This window comes from Perna viridis, chromosome 4 (assembly GCF_037379345.1).
Source record: "Perna viridis isolate PV_CMFRI_1.1 ecotype Kerala chromosome 4, ASM3737934v1, whole genome shotgun sequence".
Classification (NCBI taxonomy): domain Eukaryota; kingdom Metazoa; phylum Mollusca; class Bivalvia; order Mytilida; family Mytilidae; genus Perna; species Perna viridis.
In genome coordinates, this window is record NC_142448.1 from 42,351,450 (window position 1) to 42,366,001 (window position 14,552).

General features: G+C 32.6%; 1 protein-coding gene across 2 annotated transcripts in view; it reads right to left on the reverse strand.

Annotated features, from left to right (window-relative positions):
• LOC148620156 (short-chain dehydrogenase/reductase family 42E member 1-like) overlaps positions 1 to 14,552 on the reverse strand; it is a 67,262-nt gene that overhangs the window by 2,074 nt on the left and 50,636 nt on the right. For both annotated transcript variants that reach the window (XM_088580781.1, XM_088580782.1), the window contains exons 7-9: positions 3,858 to 3,992; positions 2,267 to 2,332; positions 1,360 to 1,423 (exon numbers count right to left, since the gene is read on the reverse strand). In XM_088580781.1, the coding sequence (XP_088436907.1) occupies positions 1,360 to 1,423; positions 2,267 to 2,332; positions 3,858 to 3,992 (265 nt within the window). The remainder of the gene's footprint in view (positions 1 to 1,359; positions 1,424 to 2,266; positions 2,333 to 3,857; positions 3,993 to 14,552) is intronic.

Genomic DNA, 14,552 nt, shown 5'->3' on the forward strand with positions numbered 1-14,552 from the left:
CAGAAAGCATCCTTGGGTGAAATAATATTGTCAGATTGGTGGGGTTTTAACATGCTTGTTTCTGTTTTTTTTTCATTTTACCTGATACATACAAATATTTACGGTAATCAAAAATCAATTCAGTATCTGCAAGTCTTTAGAAAAAAATGTCAAGAAATTTGTTTATTGTGGAACAACTGAATGTCAAAAAGGCAAAAGTAAAACTTCATGTTCAAGTGACTTCATGCTGTGCACACCCCCCTTTTTTAAGTATAAAGTCCCATGTCTCTAAAACAAAACATCAGAACACAATGAAAAAATAGAGCTTTCTTCCATAAGGACAGAATTTGTTCTTAAAGATTATAAAATCCCTTGAAGCATTTTTGAGTTGCTGTAATGGCATTCGTTGAAGGATGGACATGACAAACAATGATATACAGTAATACATCAGTCAAAACAGGTGTAATTGAAAAAAAAGAGAAACTTTAAGCAAACTTAATCCTTCTGTCGAACCAAAAAGTAATAACAAATAAAATCCAGAATTACAACAAAAACCACAGTTTTGATAAACAGCAAATCTTACAGCATTTATTGCATGCTACGTTACCCAGACGTAGATTAAACAGATAGCAACTTCAATTGCCCATCAAAATTCAAATTATTTCCAATGAATTCTACAAACAGTTTCACACTTTTTTCACAATCAATACTATGTAATTATTTTAAATTGGAATATTATATAAGATATGCTGATTCAATCCCGATAAGGGCTGAGAAGCAATCCTTTGAGAATAGATATAATTCAGAGTTCCACATTTTCAATTAATACAGTTTCCCAAGAGTTCGGGAAAAAAAAACATTGTTACAAGGTCGTTCAACACATGAAAATATCAAAAACCTCAGTTTATTATGGCATAAATTCAGTGGAGCCAGAGGGATTTAATGCCTCTTGAATACTGAAGCCAATCTATTCAATTTAAATAGAAATATTGTTTGAAAACTTTTATCTGGAAAACCATGGAATGTTGATAAGAGTCAAGAACAAAGAGGAGCTTTTCAAAGTGTGGATTTGAATGATTGTTGTCAGAAAAAAAGACCATTAGTTACACCCATTATAATAGCAGAAATATTAATATGTTCAAGTAGAAAGCTTGTATATTAAGCCTGATATGTAGCCCCCTACATCATATAAAACATGTCTACATTTTTTCCCCATAGCAAAAAGCTTATCAAAGATCGACAAAAAATGTATTATCAAGAGGCTTATTTAAAGCTGACTAAATTGTTGTAGACCAAACATGTACAAAGGTAGATAACTCTAACTTAAAACAATTACATAATTACTGATAACAGAACAGAGTTGTCTCTCTTAGAACATACCTATAAAGTAAACCATTGATACTGGTAGTGTCATCTTTGGCATTTTGTATCCAAGACCTTCAAACTGAAAATAAATCAAGTGATAACAGTAGGTTGTATATAAGCAAGTATATCTCCAATGAATTTAAGAGTTAAATTTTCAAAGGAGAGAGCTGATAGTGTTTCTATTTATAGACTTTCTATGTGATAAGTTTTCAAATTCTCTTAAAGTATTTATATTAAAAAAAAATGATCTAGAAATGGATACAATAAATTCAAAAAGAACGGGGCATTCTTATTTCATGTATTGTGAAAAATGTGACATGACTGTTATCTTAATTCTCAATAATAAGAACTCACATTTGATATGGGTGAAGTGAAAGTTTTCTGAATGATCCAAAAATGAATATAGCATTTTGGTCTTAAATGACAAAAAAATATCTTGATTTAAACTGGTAAATCAATGATAAATCCTCATTTGATTTTCTTGAATCGACATATTGGAATCACATTATCAACAAAATGTTGCACGCTACATAATACTAAGAATACTATTTCACCATTTCTGTAAAATTGTGTCTTAAAGTAAACAGAAAGTAGATAAGCAGGGAAAGGGAGATACTGAACAAGTCGTCATGCAAAAGCAATATACCAAATATCTAAGCATTCCCTCCAACAGAAGTCTAGAAATATTAAGGAAAAGTGTAATGGATGGACGGATGACAATGTGATTGCAACATAGCACCACTTCTATTGAGTGGGGGTATAAAATTATGTATGCAAAGTGGTATCAAATGTCCACTTAAGAATGCCGAAAATTTCATTTTTTGGATGACTTTATAAGCAGTCATTTCTGAGTTAAGTAATAGTTAAGTTATTGACATCTACATATGACCATATAAATCTGTGCATATATGATTATTCTTACCAAAGGTCTGAAGAATTCAAAAGTATTAATTGGGGCACCATCTGAAAGGAAGTATGTTTGTCCAGCCTGGAAAAGAAATATAATTTTAAAAGTTATCGCAATGAAGCCTTTTCAGATCTGCAAATTTTGAATTTCATTTTGGTAAAAATGTACAATGGGCAAGCACTGTGCCTAAAGTTTTTGGTTAAGTCAATAGAGCTGTGCAATGTCCTTTCTCATTTACAGATCTCCACTTTTTGAAACTTATTTTGGAAAATATTTACAATGAGCAAGTACTGTGTGTTTTTGGCTTTGCAAAGCTACATGTAGAAATCACTATGAATTTTCAAATTCATGTAGAGTACTCAGCAAGTTGAAAATTAAACCTAGTACATATAACGTGTAATACTAGTACAATAAATGTTTCATAAAGGCATCAGGATTTATGGGTTACAAAATATGCTTTGTTTTATTAAAATAATCTACTTTGAAATAGTTCAGTAAAATGAGTATAAAATAGAAACTAGATCAACAAACAAAGACCTTTCATCTTCCAAAACTTTGAAATCTTTTAAAAATCTCAACCAAAAAAATAGGAAAAATGGTCATAAATGTCATATCTAAGCAGTATCTTTAATATGATACAAAGTACGAGTTCAAGGATTTTGGCTGAGCTGTTTTCAACATTACAACCAGTATTCCAAAGTTTAATAACCAAATGAACAAGCCAAGGAATATCTAAATATCTCATATATAATTGCTAAAGTTAAAAGAAGCTTCATATTGTTTAATGTTTGAATGGTACAAAATATCTCAATATTATCAATAAATTACATCTTAGCAACAAAACATATGGTATGGCATAAAAAAAATTTAAAAAAACATGAAGTTGCATGTTTTGTCATGCTATGTATACCGCCAATCCCACAGGAAGTGAGTACTGAACAGCAACCAAAGTTAATTACATCATATGCACCATACCTATAAAGCGACATACCAACTTTGACATCAATTCATCTAGCCAAGATAATTATGATAAAATTAAAGAACCTTAGTGAGCAGGCTCACATACCCCACGTGTCCCCATGTTGGATACTCAAGTAAATTTCAAACTCCAGAGAGTGATTTCTTCGAGTTTTAATTAAGTAAATATCATCGTAGTGGAACAAAACGTTGACTGGACCTGTAACTTATCACGGTGAACTTATATACCAAAAAACAAGTTATAATCCACAAGCATGTAGAAAAAAAAGCCTGAAAAAAAACCCTGATATTTCTGTGAATTTAGCTAAGTTCAAGGCCAATAATTTCCATAAAAATCATCAGAGCAGAATCAAACACAAACTCGACCTGTAATTTATCAAGGTGAACTTATATACCAAAAATCATTTCAATATCGGCAAGCGTTTCAAAAAAAAGTACGGAAAACTGATGACGGACTGACGAACAAACAGGTAAAAAAAATTATACCTTCCGCAACTTTGTTGCGTGAGGTATAATTAGGACGGCCAGACAGATAGACAAGGTGATTCCAATACACCACTTATTTGATTTGGTGAATAATCTTTAGTCAAAAATATTCAAAGGATATAAAAGCTAAAGTAAACCTTACAGCAATAAAATTGTTCTCCTTTGTGAGAGCCTGACCAGCCAGTATGTGAGCCTGAACCAAGTTATCAACATGCAGAAAGTCTTGTATGGTCTCTCTACCATAGGTCATAACCATCAACCCTTGCTCAACATAACCCTGAAAGATATAAAAACCAAAACTTTTATCATCCCTCTACCATGGGTTGTAACCATCAACCCTTGCTCCATATAACCCTGAAATAAATAAATAACAAAAATGTTTATCATCCCTTTATCATAACAATCAACCCATGCTATGCATTACCAGTACTCTGAAATAAACAATACTGAACTTATTATGTCTCTCTACCATAGGTCATAACCATCAACCCTTGCTATGCATTACTCTGAAATAAATACAAAAACTTTATCATCCCTCCACCGCAGGTTTTAACCACCATCAACCCTTACCCTATATAACCCTGAAATAAATAAATACCAAAAATTTTATCATCCCTCCACCACAGGTCATAATAATCAACCCTTGCCCTATATAACCCTGAAATAAATAAATACCAAAACTTGTATCATCCCTTAACCACAGGTCATAATAATCAACCCTTGCCCTATATAACCCTGAAATAAATAAATACAAAAAACTTGTATCATCCCTTAACCATAGGTCATTATCATCAAACCATGCTCAACACAACTTTAAAGTATACAAACACCTAAACCTTTATTTTCTCCTTATTTTTAAGGGGTAAATTAACAAATAGTCTAGTACAAGAGAATGTGGCCAGGACGAAGAGGTGGCCATTCAAGTGAGAGGGTGATCAAGAGGGAACTAATTTTAGGAAAGAATCACTATCAGATTATGCATGGTAAAACACAATCACCAATATTTTTTTGCAGAACAAAAACTTTAAGGTTTGGTTTGGTGTCCGAAATCAAATTTTATGCGGTCCATGGCGATACTGGGGACATACTTAATGAAAAAGGAGCTACTTAAGGCTAAGATGACTTGAAATTATATTTTACAATTCCAATTTTTGCTGCCCTTGGCAACTGCAGAAACAAAAATAAAAAATATAAGAAAAGAAAAAAAACAAAAAAATAAATGAAAATTTGACTTACCATAAAAAAATTCTTGATATATGATATTAAAGAGACCTACACATGTTCATAAAATAACTGTACAATCCCAATGGTATATTAAGAAGGTAGACCTAGGGTAAGGGACATAACTCATGAAGTCAGTGATATGTTTGTATCATATTCAATTTCACCAAAGACTATCAAGCTTTCGTTTGACACAGAATGAAATCAGTCAAGTTACTTTGATGCTTACATGATATTGATGTAAAATACTTAATACAAATGTTCAAATTATTTGTAAGGGTTGTGTCCCTTACCCTAGGTCTACCTCCTTAACTTCACTACAAAAAATTCTGATACAGTGACAAAGACTTTAGAATGCCAATAGACTTATACAAACTAACAATTCACTAATGCAGTTTACCTGATAATGTCTATTACTTAGCATTTAGGTAATATTTCATGACATTCAGGAGAATTTATCGGTAGATTAAACCCTAATTAATGTCTTCATTGTGCAAAGTTCACAACTCTAGGGAGAATTCTTCAAATACATGTATTAGCGTTCAGAAGTAACAATATGTAGGAAGAGAAGACAAAAAAGAAAGAAACAATATTCTGACTCTAATCCTCTAGATTAATGAATCTAACATATAACACTACAAGGAGTCACCAACAAGAGACTCGTTATACTATGACAACAACTCTAGGTTGAATATTTTGAGTTCTAACAGCATACATAAGATAACAAAGACAGAACTTGAGATTCAATATTTTGACTCCATTAATACTACTTGGATGAGAAGTAGAGACTGACTAAGTCTTAGATATGAACAGGCTGAGAAATGGATAAACAACATATTTTACATGAAGCAAGCGTGCTTCCATTAAACCATGAAGGCTGTCTTGAATTATTAGATTTCCTAAGTCTCGACAGTCGAAAATTACATAATGTAACTGTCTCAATTGTAGAAATTAAATTACCCACTAGTGACAGTGCTAGAATCTATATATCAATTACTACAATCATTTGTGCCAAGTCTATCATTTCAACATTCCATGACTGAAAACTATTACCATAACATATCCTGACCTGCATGTAGAAAAACTTGAAAAACTGTGAACAAAGCTTACTTGTTGATACCCCCCTCCCCAACTCCCCTCCTGGAAAACCATACAAGAAATCTGAAAGTCATTCAGATGGAAAAAACAAAACAGGAAGTGCACAATGACACCACGTGATAAAGAATATGTGAAAGTTTCATCAAATTCTATTCAGTAGTTCAGAAGAGTTGAGGATTAGAACTGGAGACAGACAGACAGACATACAAATGAATGAACTGATGAATAGCATAATTACTATATACCTCCCACTTTTCTAGAAAAGCAGAGGACGCTTACCCTACCGGTGCACCTGGTCCATGCTCCCAGTTTTTAGTGGAGTCCGAGTTGCTCATTTACTTTTGTTACTTTGTATGAATGATTTTAGTTACTTTATGTTCTTTGTTGTGTGTGTCTGTTTTCCATGTCTAGTCTTTGTCCCTGGATGACATTCTTTTAATTACCCCTATAACCTTGGCTTCCTTGATTACTTTTTCAAGAGTAGGGTATAAAAAATATATAGGCAAGGCAAAAATATCTACAGGATATTGAAGTGGGAAAGTACAAGGGCAAAAGTATGCTCCTTGCATGACACCCACTATGCTGCCAGTTGAAGGTCATGTTAAAAGATGAAGAAAATGGGTCAAAGACAGAAATGGCCAAGTTGCCGTAAAGTTGGTAAACAGGAAGTAGAAGTGTAACAGACCTGAAATTTCAACAAAACAAAAGTTAACAGCACCTCATGATATGGAACCCCATACTAAATTCTGCATACCAAATATCTAGTGGCTGTGATTTATAGTTGCTGAGAAAAATATTACAAAAATATTTTGCCCACCTGTACAAGTGCAACACGGGAAAAAGTCTACTACAAAAGTAGTTCATAAGTCTTTCTTGTGTTCGTTGCTTAAGTGGGTCACAACAACCAACATTATACAATGAAAGATGCATGTTTCATTAGAACTAAAAAATGTAGAGAAAAACAAGTATTATGAACTGCAATATAACATGAAATAACAATTTATGAAATGACTTTATTTCCTTTTTTCAAGCAATAATTCAATTTATAAATTACAATTTCCAGAAAGGAAAGTCATTTGGGAACATACTCCGTTATCTAGAAATTTCAATGTCATTTACAATTAAGTATTTCATTTTTCATTAATTAAATTATTCCTTAAAAGTTATATTGAACATTTTCAAAAACAATTTTAATCAAAAAAGTTTAATCTAATTTTCAAAAAAATAACTAATGGAAAATGACATAAATAAACATGAAATTTTGGAAAGTTGATTAAATTACTTGAGAAACTCATACAATGTACCACTTACTGAGTTGAAAACTTATCACATTAATGTGGTCTAGTGGATTTATGGAACTTGAGCACAATAGAAATTTTATATACTGAGTACATTTGGATTATTACATTTTTAAAGCCTATTTGGTCGTTTTGTGATTTCTATGCTGGTTAGTACATCCCAACAAATGCTGAGGGAAATTTTTAAGGCCTAATTTGGCATTTTGTTAAATAAACGAGTACTGCACACCTCATCAAATCCTGTGGGGAATTCTAAAAGACTAATTGGGCATTTGGTAATTAATATACAAGTGCTGCACTCCAGGACATGACTGAAGGGAATTTGAAGTATTGCACATGTACATGTATCTTATCAATCTCATCAGTAGATTTATATTCATGAAATCCAAAGCTTAAACACCTCTGTCAATCTCAGTACTAAGCCACACCTCTTCAAGTAAACTAGCTGATTTCTTAAAAAAGAGCTTCATAGATTTTTACAGCGAGTAAAATAGCTTACTTCAAGGAATAGAGTTAGTCTTCCCTGATTTAATAAAGATTATCTGATGAACTCCTTTAAGTAGTTAACTAAACATTTAGAGAGATTTAATTTTTACACTTACCCCACCGGTGCACCTGGTCCATGCTCCCAGTTTTAAGTGGAGTCCGAGTTGCTCACTTGCTTTTGTTACTCTGTATGTATGATTTTAGTTATTTTATGTTCTTAGTTGTGTATGTCTGTTTTCCATGTCTGGCCTTTGTCCCTGGATTACATTCTTTTGTTTACCACTATAACCTTGGTTCCCTTGATTACTCTTTTTATCATTTCTTAGATAGTTTAGATGTAACTTAGACAGAAAGTTTAGACATCTGTGTCAATTGTAACCAACTAAGGAAGCTCATCAGGTGATTGCTTTTTAATCAAAGAAAGACCAACTCTATTCTGTGAAGTTACTGTAACTAAATAACTCGCAGCAGTACCAAATGTCGTCCATTTACCATAATAGTTACAGCTTCAAAATCAAGTTCACATCTTTGAACTGACAGCAACACTTATAAGATGACTGAACAACTGAAAACTTTGTAGGTTACTATCCTATGAAAATGTCACAATTGCAAGTAATCTAGTTTTTACTTTTAATAAGCCTCAATTTAATACAATGATATCAAGAAGGATGAATGGTCAGCAGTCCGCGATTCAAATAATCCCCAACATAATAACATCTTGATTATGGATCAAATCTTTATTGGAACCCTAAATCCATTAACAATTAAGTAGTAGTCTTTGTAAGAATCATATAAATTCTGCAAAATGTGATACAACTCAAAAAAGGCTCCATATTTTTATTTTTGTTTTTAAGTTGCTTTATAGATCTATATGATGAAATGTATAATTGTTCATTCCAATCTGCCTGCTCTTAGGAGATAATCCACATTTAAATGAATACAGTCTCTATTGTATTTTACTGTCATTTACAGAGTTATCTCCCTTAGGTATGAAATCCACAGTACATTCTATATAATTTTTATCTTCTAAGAGCATGGGTTATATGAAAAACCACATGTCAATTTCTGTTTACTATAACAATTTAAACAAAATATCAAAAATAAAAATATGTAGGCTTTCCAACCATGAATCACATTTTGCATAATTCTTAGGTGGAGTGCTACTTAAATTATCAGGATTGTTTCTGAGTTTTGACTAAGTTATGCATGCATAACCATCTTTAGGAAAGGTAACATTTGTTCATATACCACTGCAGTGTTCAAGGAGTGTAAACAGGCCAAAGTTGGTTATGCATGTATGGAAAACTAGGTCAAAAAATAAAAACAGTCCATAAATATTCTTGTGTATGTTTACCAAAGTTCATCGAGACATAACCCTATGGACCTACGCAGAAACTTAACACATTGAGGCCTAATATCAAATGATGCAAAGTCCCTTTATCACAAAGCCCAAAATCTTGGTGGTTGGACTTAAAACTTGACAGGCCTGATAAACCAAAACTTAAGTATCAGTCTTCACAAATATCAGGCAGGAGGTGATTCATTCATGTCAAAAAACCCACCAAATTTACTTTCATTTCTTCTTCAGAATTAGATACCTGCCAGTCTTAGTTTTTCACATGGGTGTTGTGCTTTTGAGGGTTTTTCTACACTACGAATCACCTTACCATAATAAGTGTCTGTATTTTATAAGGACTGGTACTTAAAAGTAGAGTAAAACCTGTTTGTTCCATTATGGCATGTTCTTGTTTTACACAGGTTCAAAGCATCCTGAAACTGATATGAATGGATTTCATAACATGTAAGGTTAACACAGGTTTCCAGTTTCCCCAGGCTTTGGTTTCGACAGGTTCCACTTTACATTTCATCTTACACGTAGGTTTTAAACTTATTAAAAGCAGTCATGTAACCTGTGTCTATTATCTGTGCTCAATGGAGTCAATTGTTTCCACTTATAGTGAAAGTTATTACTGTAAAAGTACTTATATTCATGGGTATCAATTTTCGTAGTTCAGGGGAAAAGCACAAAATCATAGATACTTAAATTTGTGGTTTTAATGCTCCTGTCATACAGTTTCAAGTACAGTAGTGTTCGCTTATAACGTACAGGCTTATAATGAATTTAGGTTTATAACGAATTAGAACAAATTTAATCTGTTATGTTGGGAATCAAATTTCGTGGCTTATCATACCCATGAAATCCATGAAAAATTGGTGCCCCAACAACAATTGTACAATAAAGAAAATACAGTGATGTTTTTTTTTGCAAAAAGTTGTAGGAAATGTAGTACTTCCATTAGCAGATCCAAAGGGGGGGCAAGAGGAAGGGGGGGGTCCTCCTGCTCTTATGTTTGAAATATTTGGTTGATTATAAAGAAAATAAAAGCTCTAATGGTGCTGAACCTCAGAAGTTGTGAGCTATTTATAAGAATTTTAAAAACTTTCAAAGACCCTAATCATAATCTGCTGGCAATTTATTCTTTCTGTATTTCCAAAAAGATTAATTATTTACAAAAGGATAAGCACTTTTGTCAAAGGCATTGATAAATATTGAACTTCTATATATTTGATCAACATCAGATAGTTTTAAGACTCAGAAGTCACATGACTTCCGAATAAAAATGAAAATTGCTGAAGCCAGCCTCCTACTTGGGCCAGTCACCTGATCTGCCAAGGAACATAATATTTATTGACTGGGAACATCTTTTAGCCGAATAAAAATGAAAATTGCTGAAGCCGGCCCCCTACTTGGGCCAATCACCTGATCTGCCAAGGAACATAATATTTATTGACTAAGAACATCTTTCGCAGATCTTATCATATATTGCGCTCAGTACAATCGAAATCAGGAAACCATTTCATAATCAACAGCATATGTGTCAATCATTCAAGCCTTTAATAGTAAAACTATCTACTATTTAATCTAACCAACCTTGTACAGGAAGTACTCACTGGATAAAATCAAAGATAGTACTGGTAGTCAAGTAGTCTACATAGAATCTGACTCAAATCACTAGTCCAAAAAGCCTTAATATTTCAAATTGCTTCCAATCTTATTTGATTAAAGAGACACCTTTGCTTAACAAATTGTTAGATTCATTTTGTATAATTTCATTAATCACTTTCAAAACTGACTGTCGAGAGAATCTTCAAAGCAAAAGGAGTAACAGAAACGAAATCCTTGTGACACGCCACAAAATTAATGGTACCAAGTTATTGCATTTGTCTGCTTAATTGCACAACTATCTTATAGTTTTGGCATCTGGAAAAGCATTCCAAACCAATAAAACAAATGTAAAATTACGCAACAAAGAAAATTAAGTTAAAAATTTTTCGGAGAAAAAAAAGCCGTAAAACGAAAATATTGTGGTTTGAAACTGTGAACAGACCCATAATCTTGAAATCAAAGAAAAATTTAATTATCATATTATAAAGGTTTATCTATTTCAATTATGTTCGGTATAAAGTTGACAACAAGTAAAGGGAGGTAATTATAAATATTATGCAACAGGTTATTTATACCATTCTATATGAAGATCATGCACAATAAGAAAGTTTTGTCTTTTTCTTTCGTTATCATTTCTAGATATCATAACGTTAGTGATCATTTCGGTTTTTCGTCATTTTTTTTTGGGGGGGTGGGGGGGGGGGGTGAAAAAATACCAAAGTGTCAGTAGTAGGATGATTCAAATATGTCAAAATAAAAAAAACATGACCTTTAAGTAAACACAAGAAACAGAGACGATCTACATACACAACATAGTGAACCGAGTAAAAAAGATAACTCATACACATAAAAACTGAAGATACCGGAAACTAGACGTCACACAAAAAAATAAAGCACTAGCAATTTGTACTTCCACTAAAAAGGGGGGGTGACATCAGGTGCTCAGGAAGGATAAGCATGTCCTACTCTGCCAGTTGCACCAAGTTTAATTGACTAAGGGATCTTAGAAGTAATCTGGTTTTGACAGAATCAGTTCAAACAGGGTTAGGTTTAGACAGAATCAGTTCAAACAGGGTTTGGTTTTGACCGAATCAGTTCAAACAGGGTTTGGTTTTGACAGAATCAGTTCAAACAGGGTTAGGTTTAGACAGAATCAGTTCAAACAGAGTTTGGTTTTGACAGAATCAGTTCAAACAGGGTTTGGTTTAGACAGAATCAGTTCAAAAAGAGTTTGGTTTTGACAGAATGAGTTGGCAAAATTACATGTGAGCCTGGATCCAGTACAAAAAGTTGAATATACAATACAATCAAATTAAACCAATAAGTTGGAAGCCTTAAAAAGATTCATTTTGGGAAGGAAAATAATCAGAATTATTTGAAAGAAGAGCAGTGCTCAAGTTTTCCACCTAACAATAAAAAGTATCATGACCTTGACCTTTGACCTATTGACCAAAAAATCAAAAGACCTTTTACTAACCCCTAAATCAATTTCATCAATGTCCTTGTAGCTTACAAAAGTAATACCTTATGATAAACAGGAGGATGAAAAGCCAAATTATATAGACCCCAACTTTTGCAAAATGCAATGGAAAAGAGAATTCAAATTATGGGAAGGTTTGTTAATCAACAGGTGTTTGTCAAAATTTTGTTAGTTTTTTTAGTTTTTTGCATTTTTAATTCCTTGTATTTTTTTATATTTCACATAATTTGAATTCATGGTTTGACCAAAGAACAAAATAAAAAAACATGGTAATTGGTATACCAATAAACATTCCTGCAAGACTCTTAAATTTAACAGTACTGAAGAAATACTTGACATTAGACACAATGACAGAAATAAACTGCTGAGACACAATTGGGAGAAACACTCCTCTAATAATGAGAACGATTGCAAACTTGTTGATTAAATTTCTAATTCCAACAGACAATTTAACCACAGCGTTAATTATACAATCGACAACTTCTAATCCATACACTGCCAATTCTTCAAGATCGGAAAGTGAAATTGAGCCATGATGGATGAGTGAATATTGGACCTTGTGGTTCATCTAAGGACCCAAGCCTGCAGGAGAGCAGAAAAACACATCCATCATAAAAATGATTAATACAAATATGATCATATATACATATATCTAATGACAGATTTTTCTCTTGAGGTTTGAAATTGATTCCGAAATATTGGACAAGATAATTGGCATATGTAAAAATAGATATCTACTCCAGTGAAAAGGTCAATTAAACCTGACCTCTTTACATCTACATGAAAATTAAAAATCCAATCATTGGATTTCATCTCAGGAAATTAAAGAAAATGCTGAACCTGCTAAAAATGTCATCAACTGGCACTGAGGAGGGTTTTTTCAGGAAGCAAGTATTCAATTACATTGTATCAGATGATTTGAATAATCTTAAACATAGCTGTATATTGCAATGATAAAAGAAGAAACATACAGCTATGTCAGGCAACAATCAAATGAGGACACAGCTAGTGTGGACAGAAACCAAATGAGGAACTCAACTAGTGTGGGCAAAAATAAACACAGCTGCCAGGGCAACAATAAAATTATGAACACATCTGCCAGAGCAACAATGTAATGAGGAACAGAGCTAAATTTGCAACAATGGAATGAAAAACATAGCTTTAGTGGGCAAAAATAAAATGAAAAACAAGGCAAAAGTAGGCAACAATCAAATGAGGAACAAAGCAATAGTAGGCAACAATCAAGTGAGGAACTAAGGTGCCATGGCAATAATTAAATGAGGAACACAGCTATAGTGGACAACAACCAAACTGTAAGTTAAAAAAAATACAAGCCTTCATGGTACCTGGAAGTGTAATGATGATATGTCCCTGCTATAATTCACTATGTCCAAATGAAATGAAATCTAGACATCAATAATCCTTTGATCTTCTTCAAGACGTCAGGGCAACAGTGAAATGAATTGAAAAGACATCTATAAAGCAGGCAACAGAAAAATGAGGAACACAGCTTTAACAGAAAGCAATAAATGTGGATACTGACTTTCCTGGATGGGCAATATATATTGTTATTATACAGATAGCAGTGTTTAATCAAATGATCTATGTGAAATAAATTTTGATAATTCACACTGTGAAATAAATTCAGTAATTTCAATCTCTGACTTTCTCCCGCCAAAAATGTCACATTTTTTATTTCAATCCGTCAATCACAGAATTTAAAATTCATATTGAAAATATGTATAATAAATAATTAATTATCCTATTATTATAATTACTGAAATTATTAAGTGTCAGTCCCTTTAAGAATCAGGCAGTAGGTGAAACATGGTATGAAAAATCTCATCATATTGATAGTGTAATTTGATTGTTTGCAACATCAGAATCAAGGAAAACAGACAAGATTTTCCATATAATGCTGGACAATTGAGTTACAATTTCAGTGAAATGCACTGAAAATGGACATTTCAAGGGCAGATAATTCTGTCAAAAACATAATTTTTCTAAGGTTCTATTGAAAAATTTCTGAGCAACAATGCAGAGATCAAATAATGGTCTTTTCAAATAGAGATAGCATCCTTGAGTTATATTTTATTTTCAGATCGGTGGGGTTTTGAAATGCATGTTTCTGATTTTTCTCATTTTGCCTGATTCTTACAAACACTTACACTTAATTTGATAACTTAACCTAACCAGAGAAAATGTATCAAAATGTTGGGTTTTGATGGATCTAAAAATTTGTACCAACAACAAATGGGACCAGGTGCCAACATCAGAAAACTTTGAAAATTATTGCACTTTGAAAAT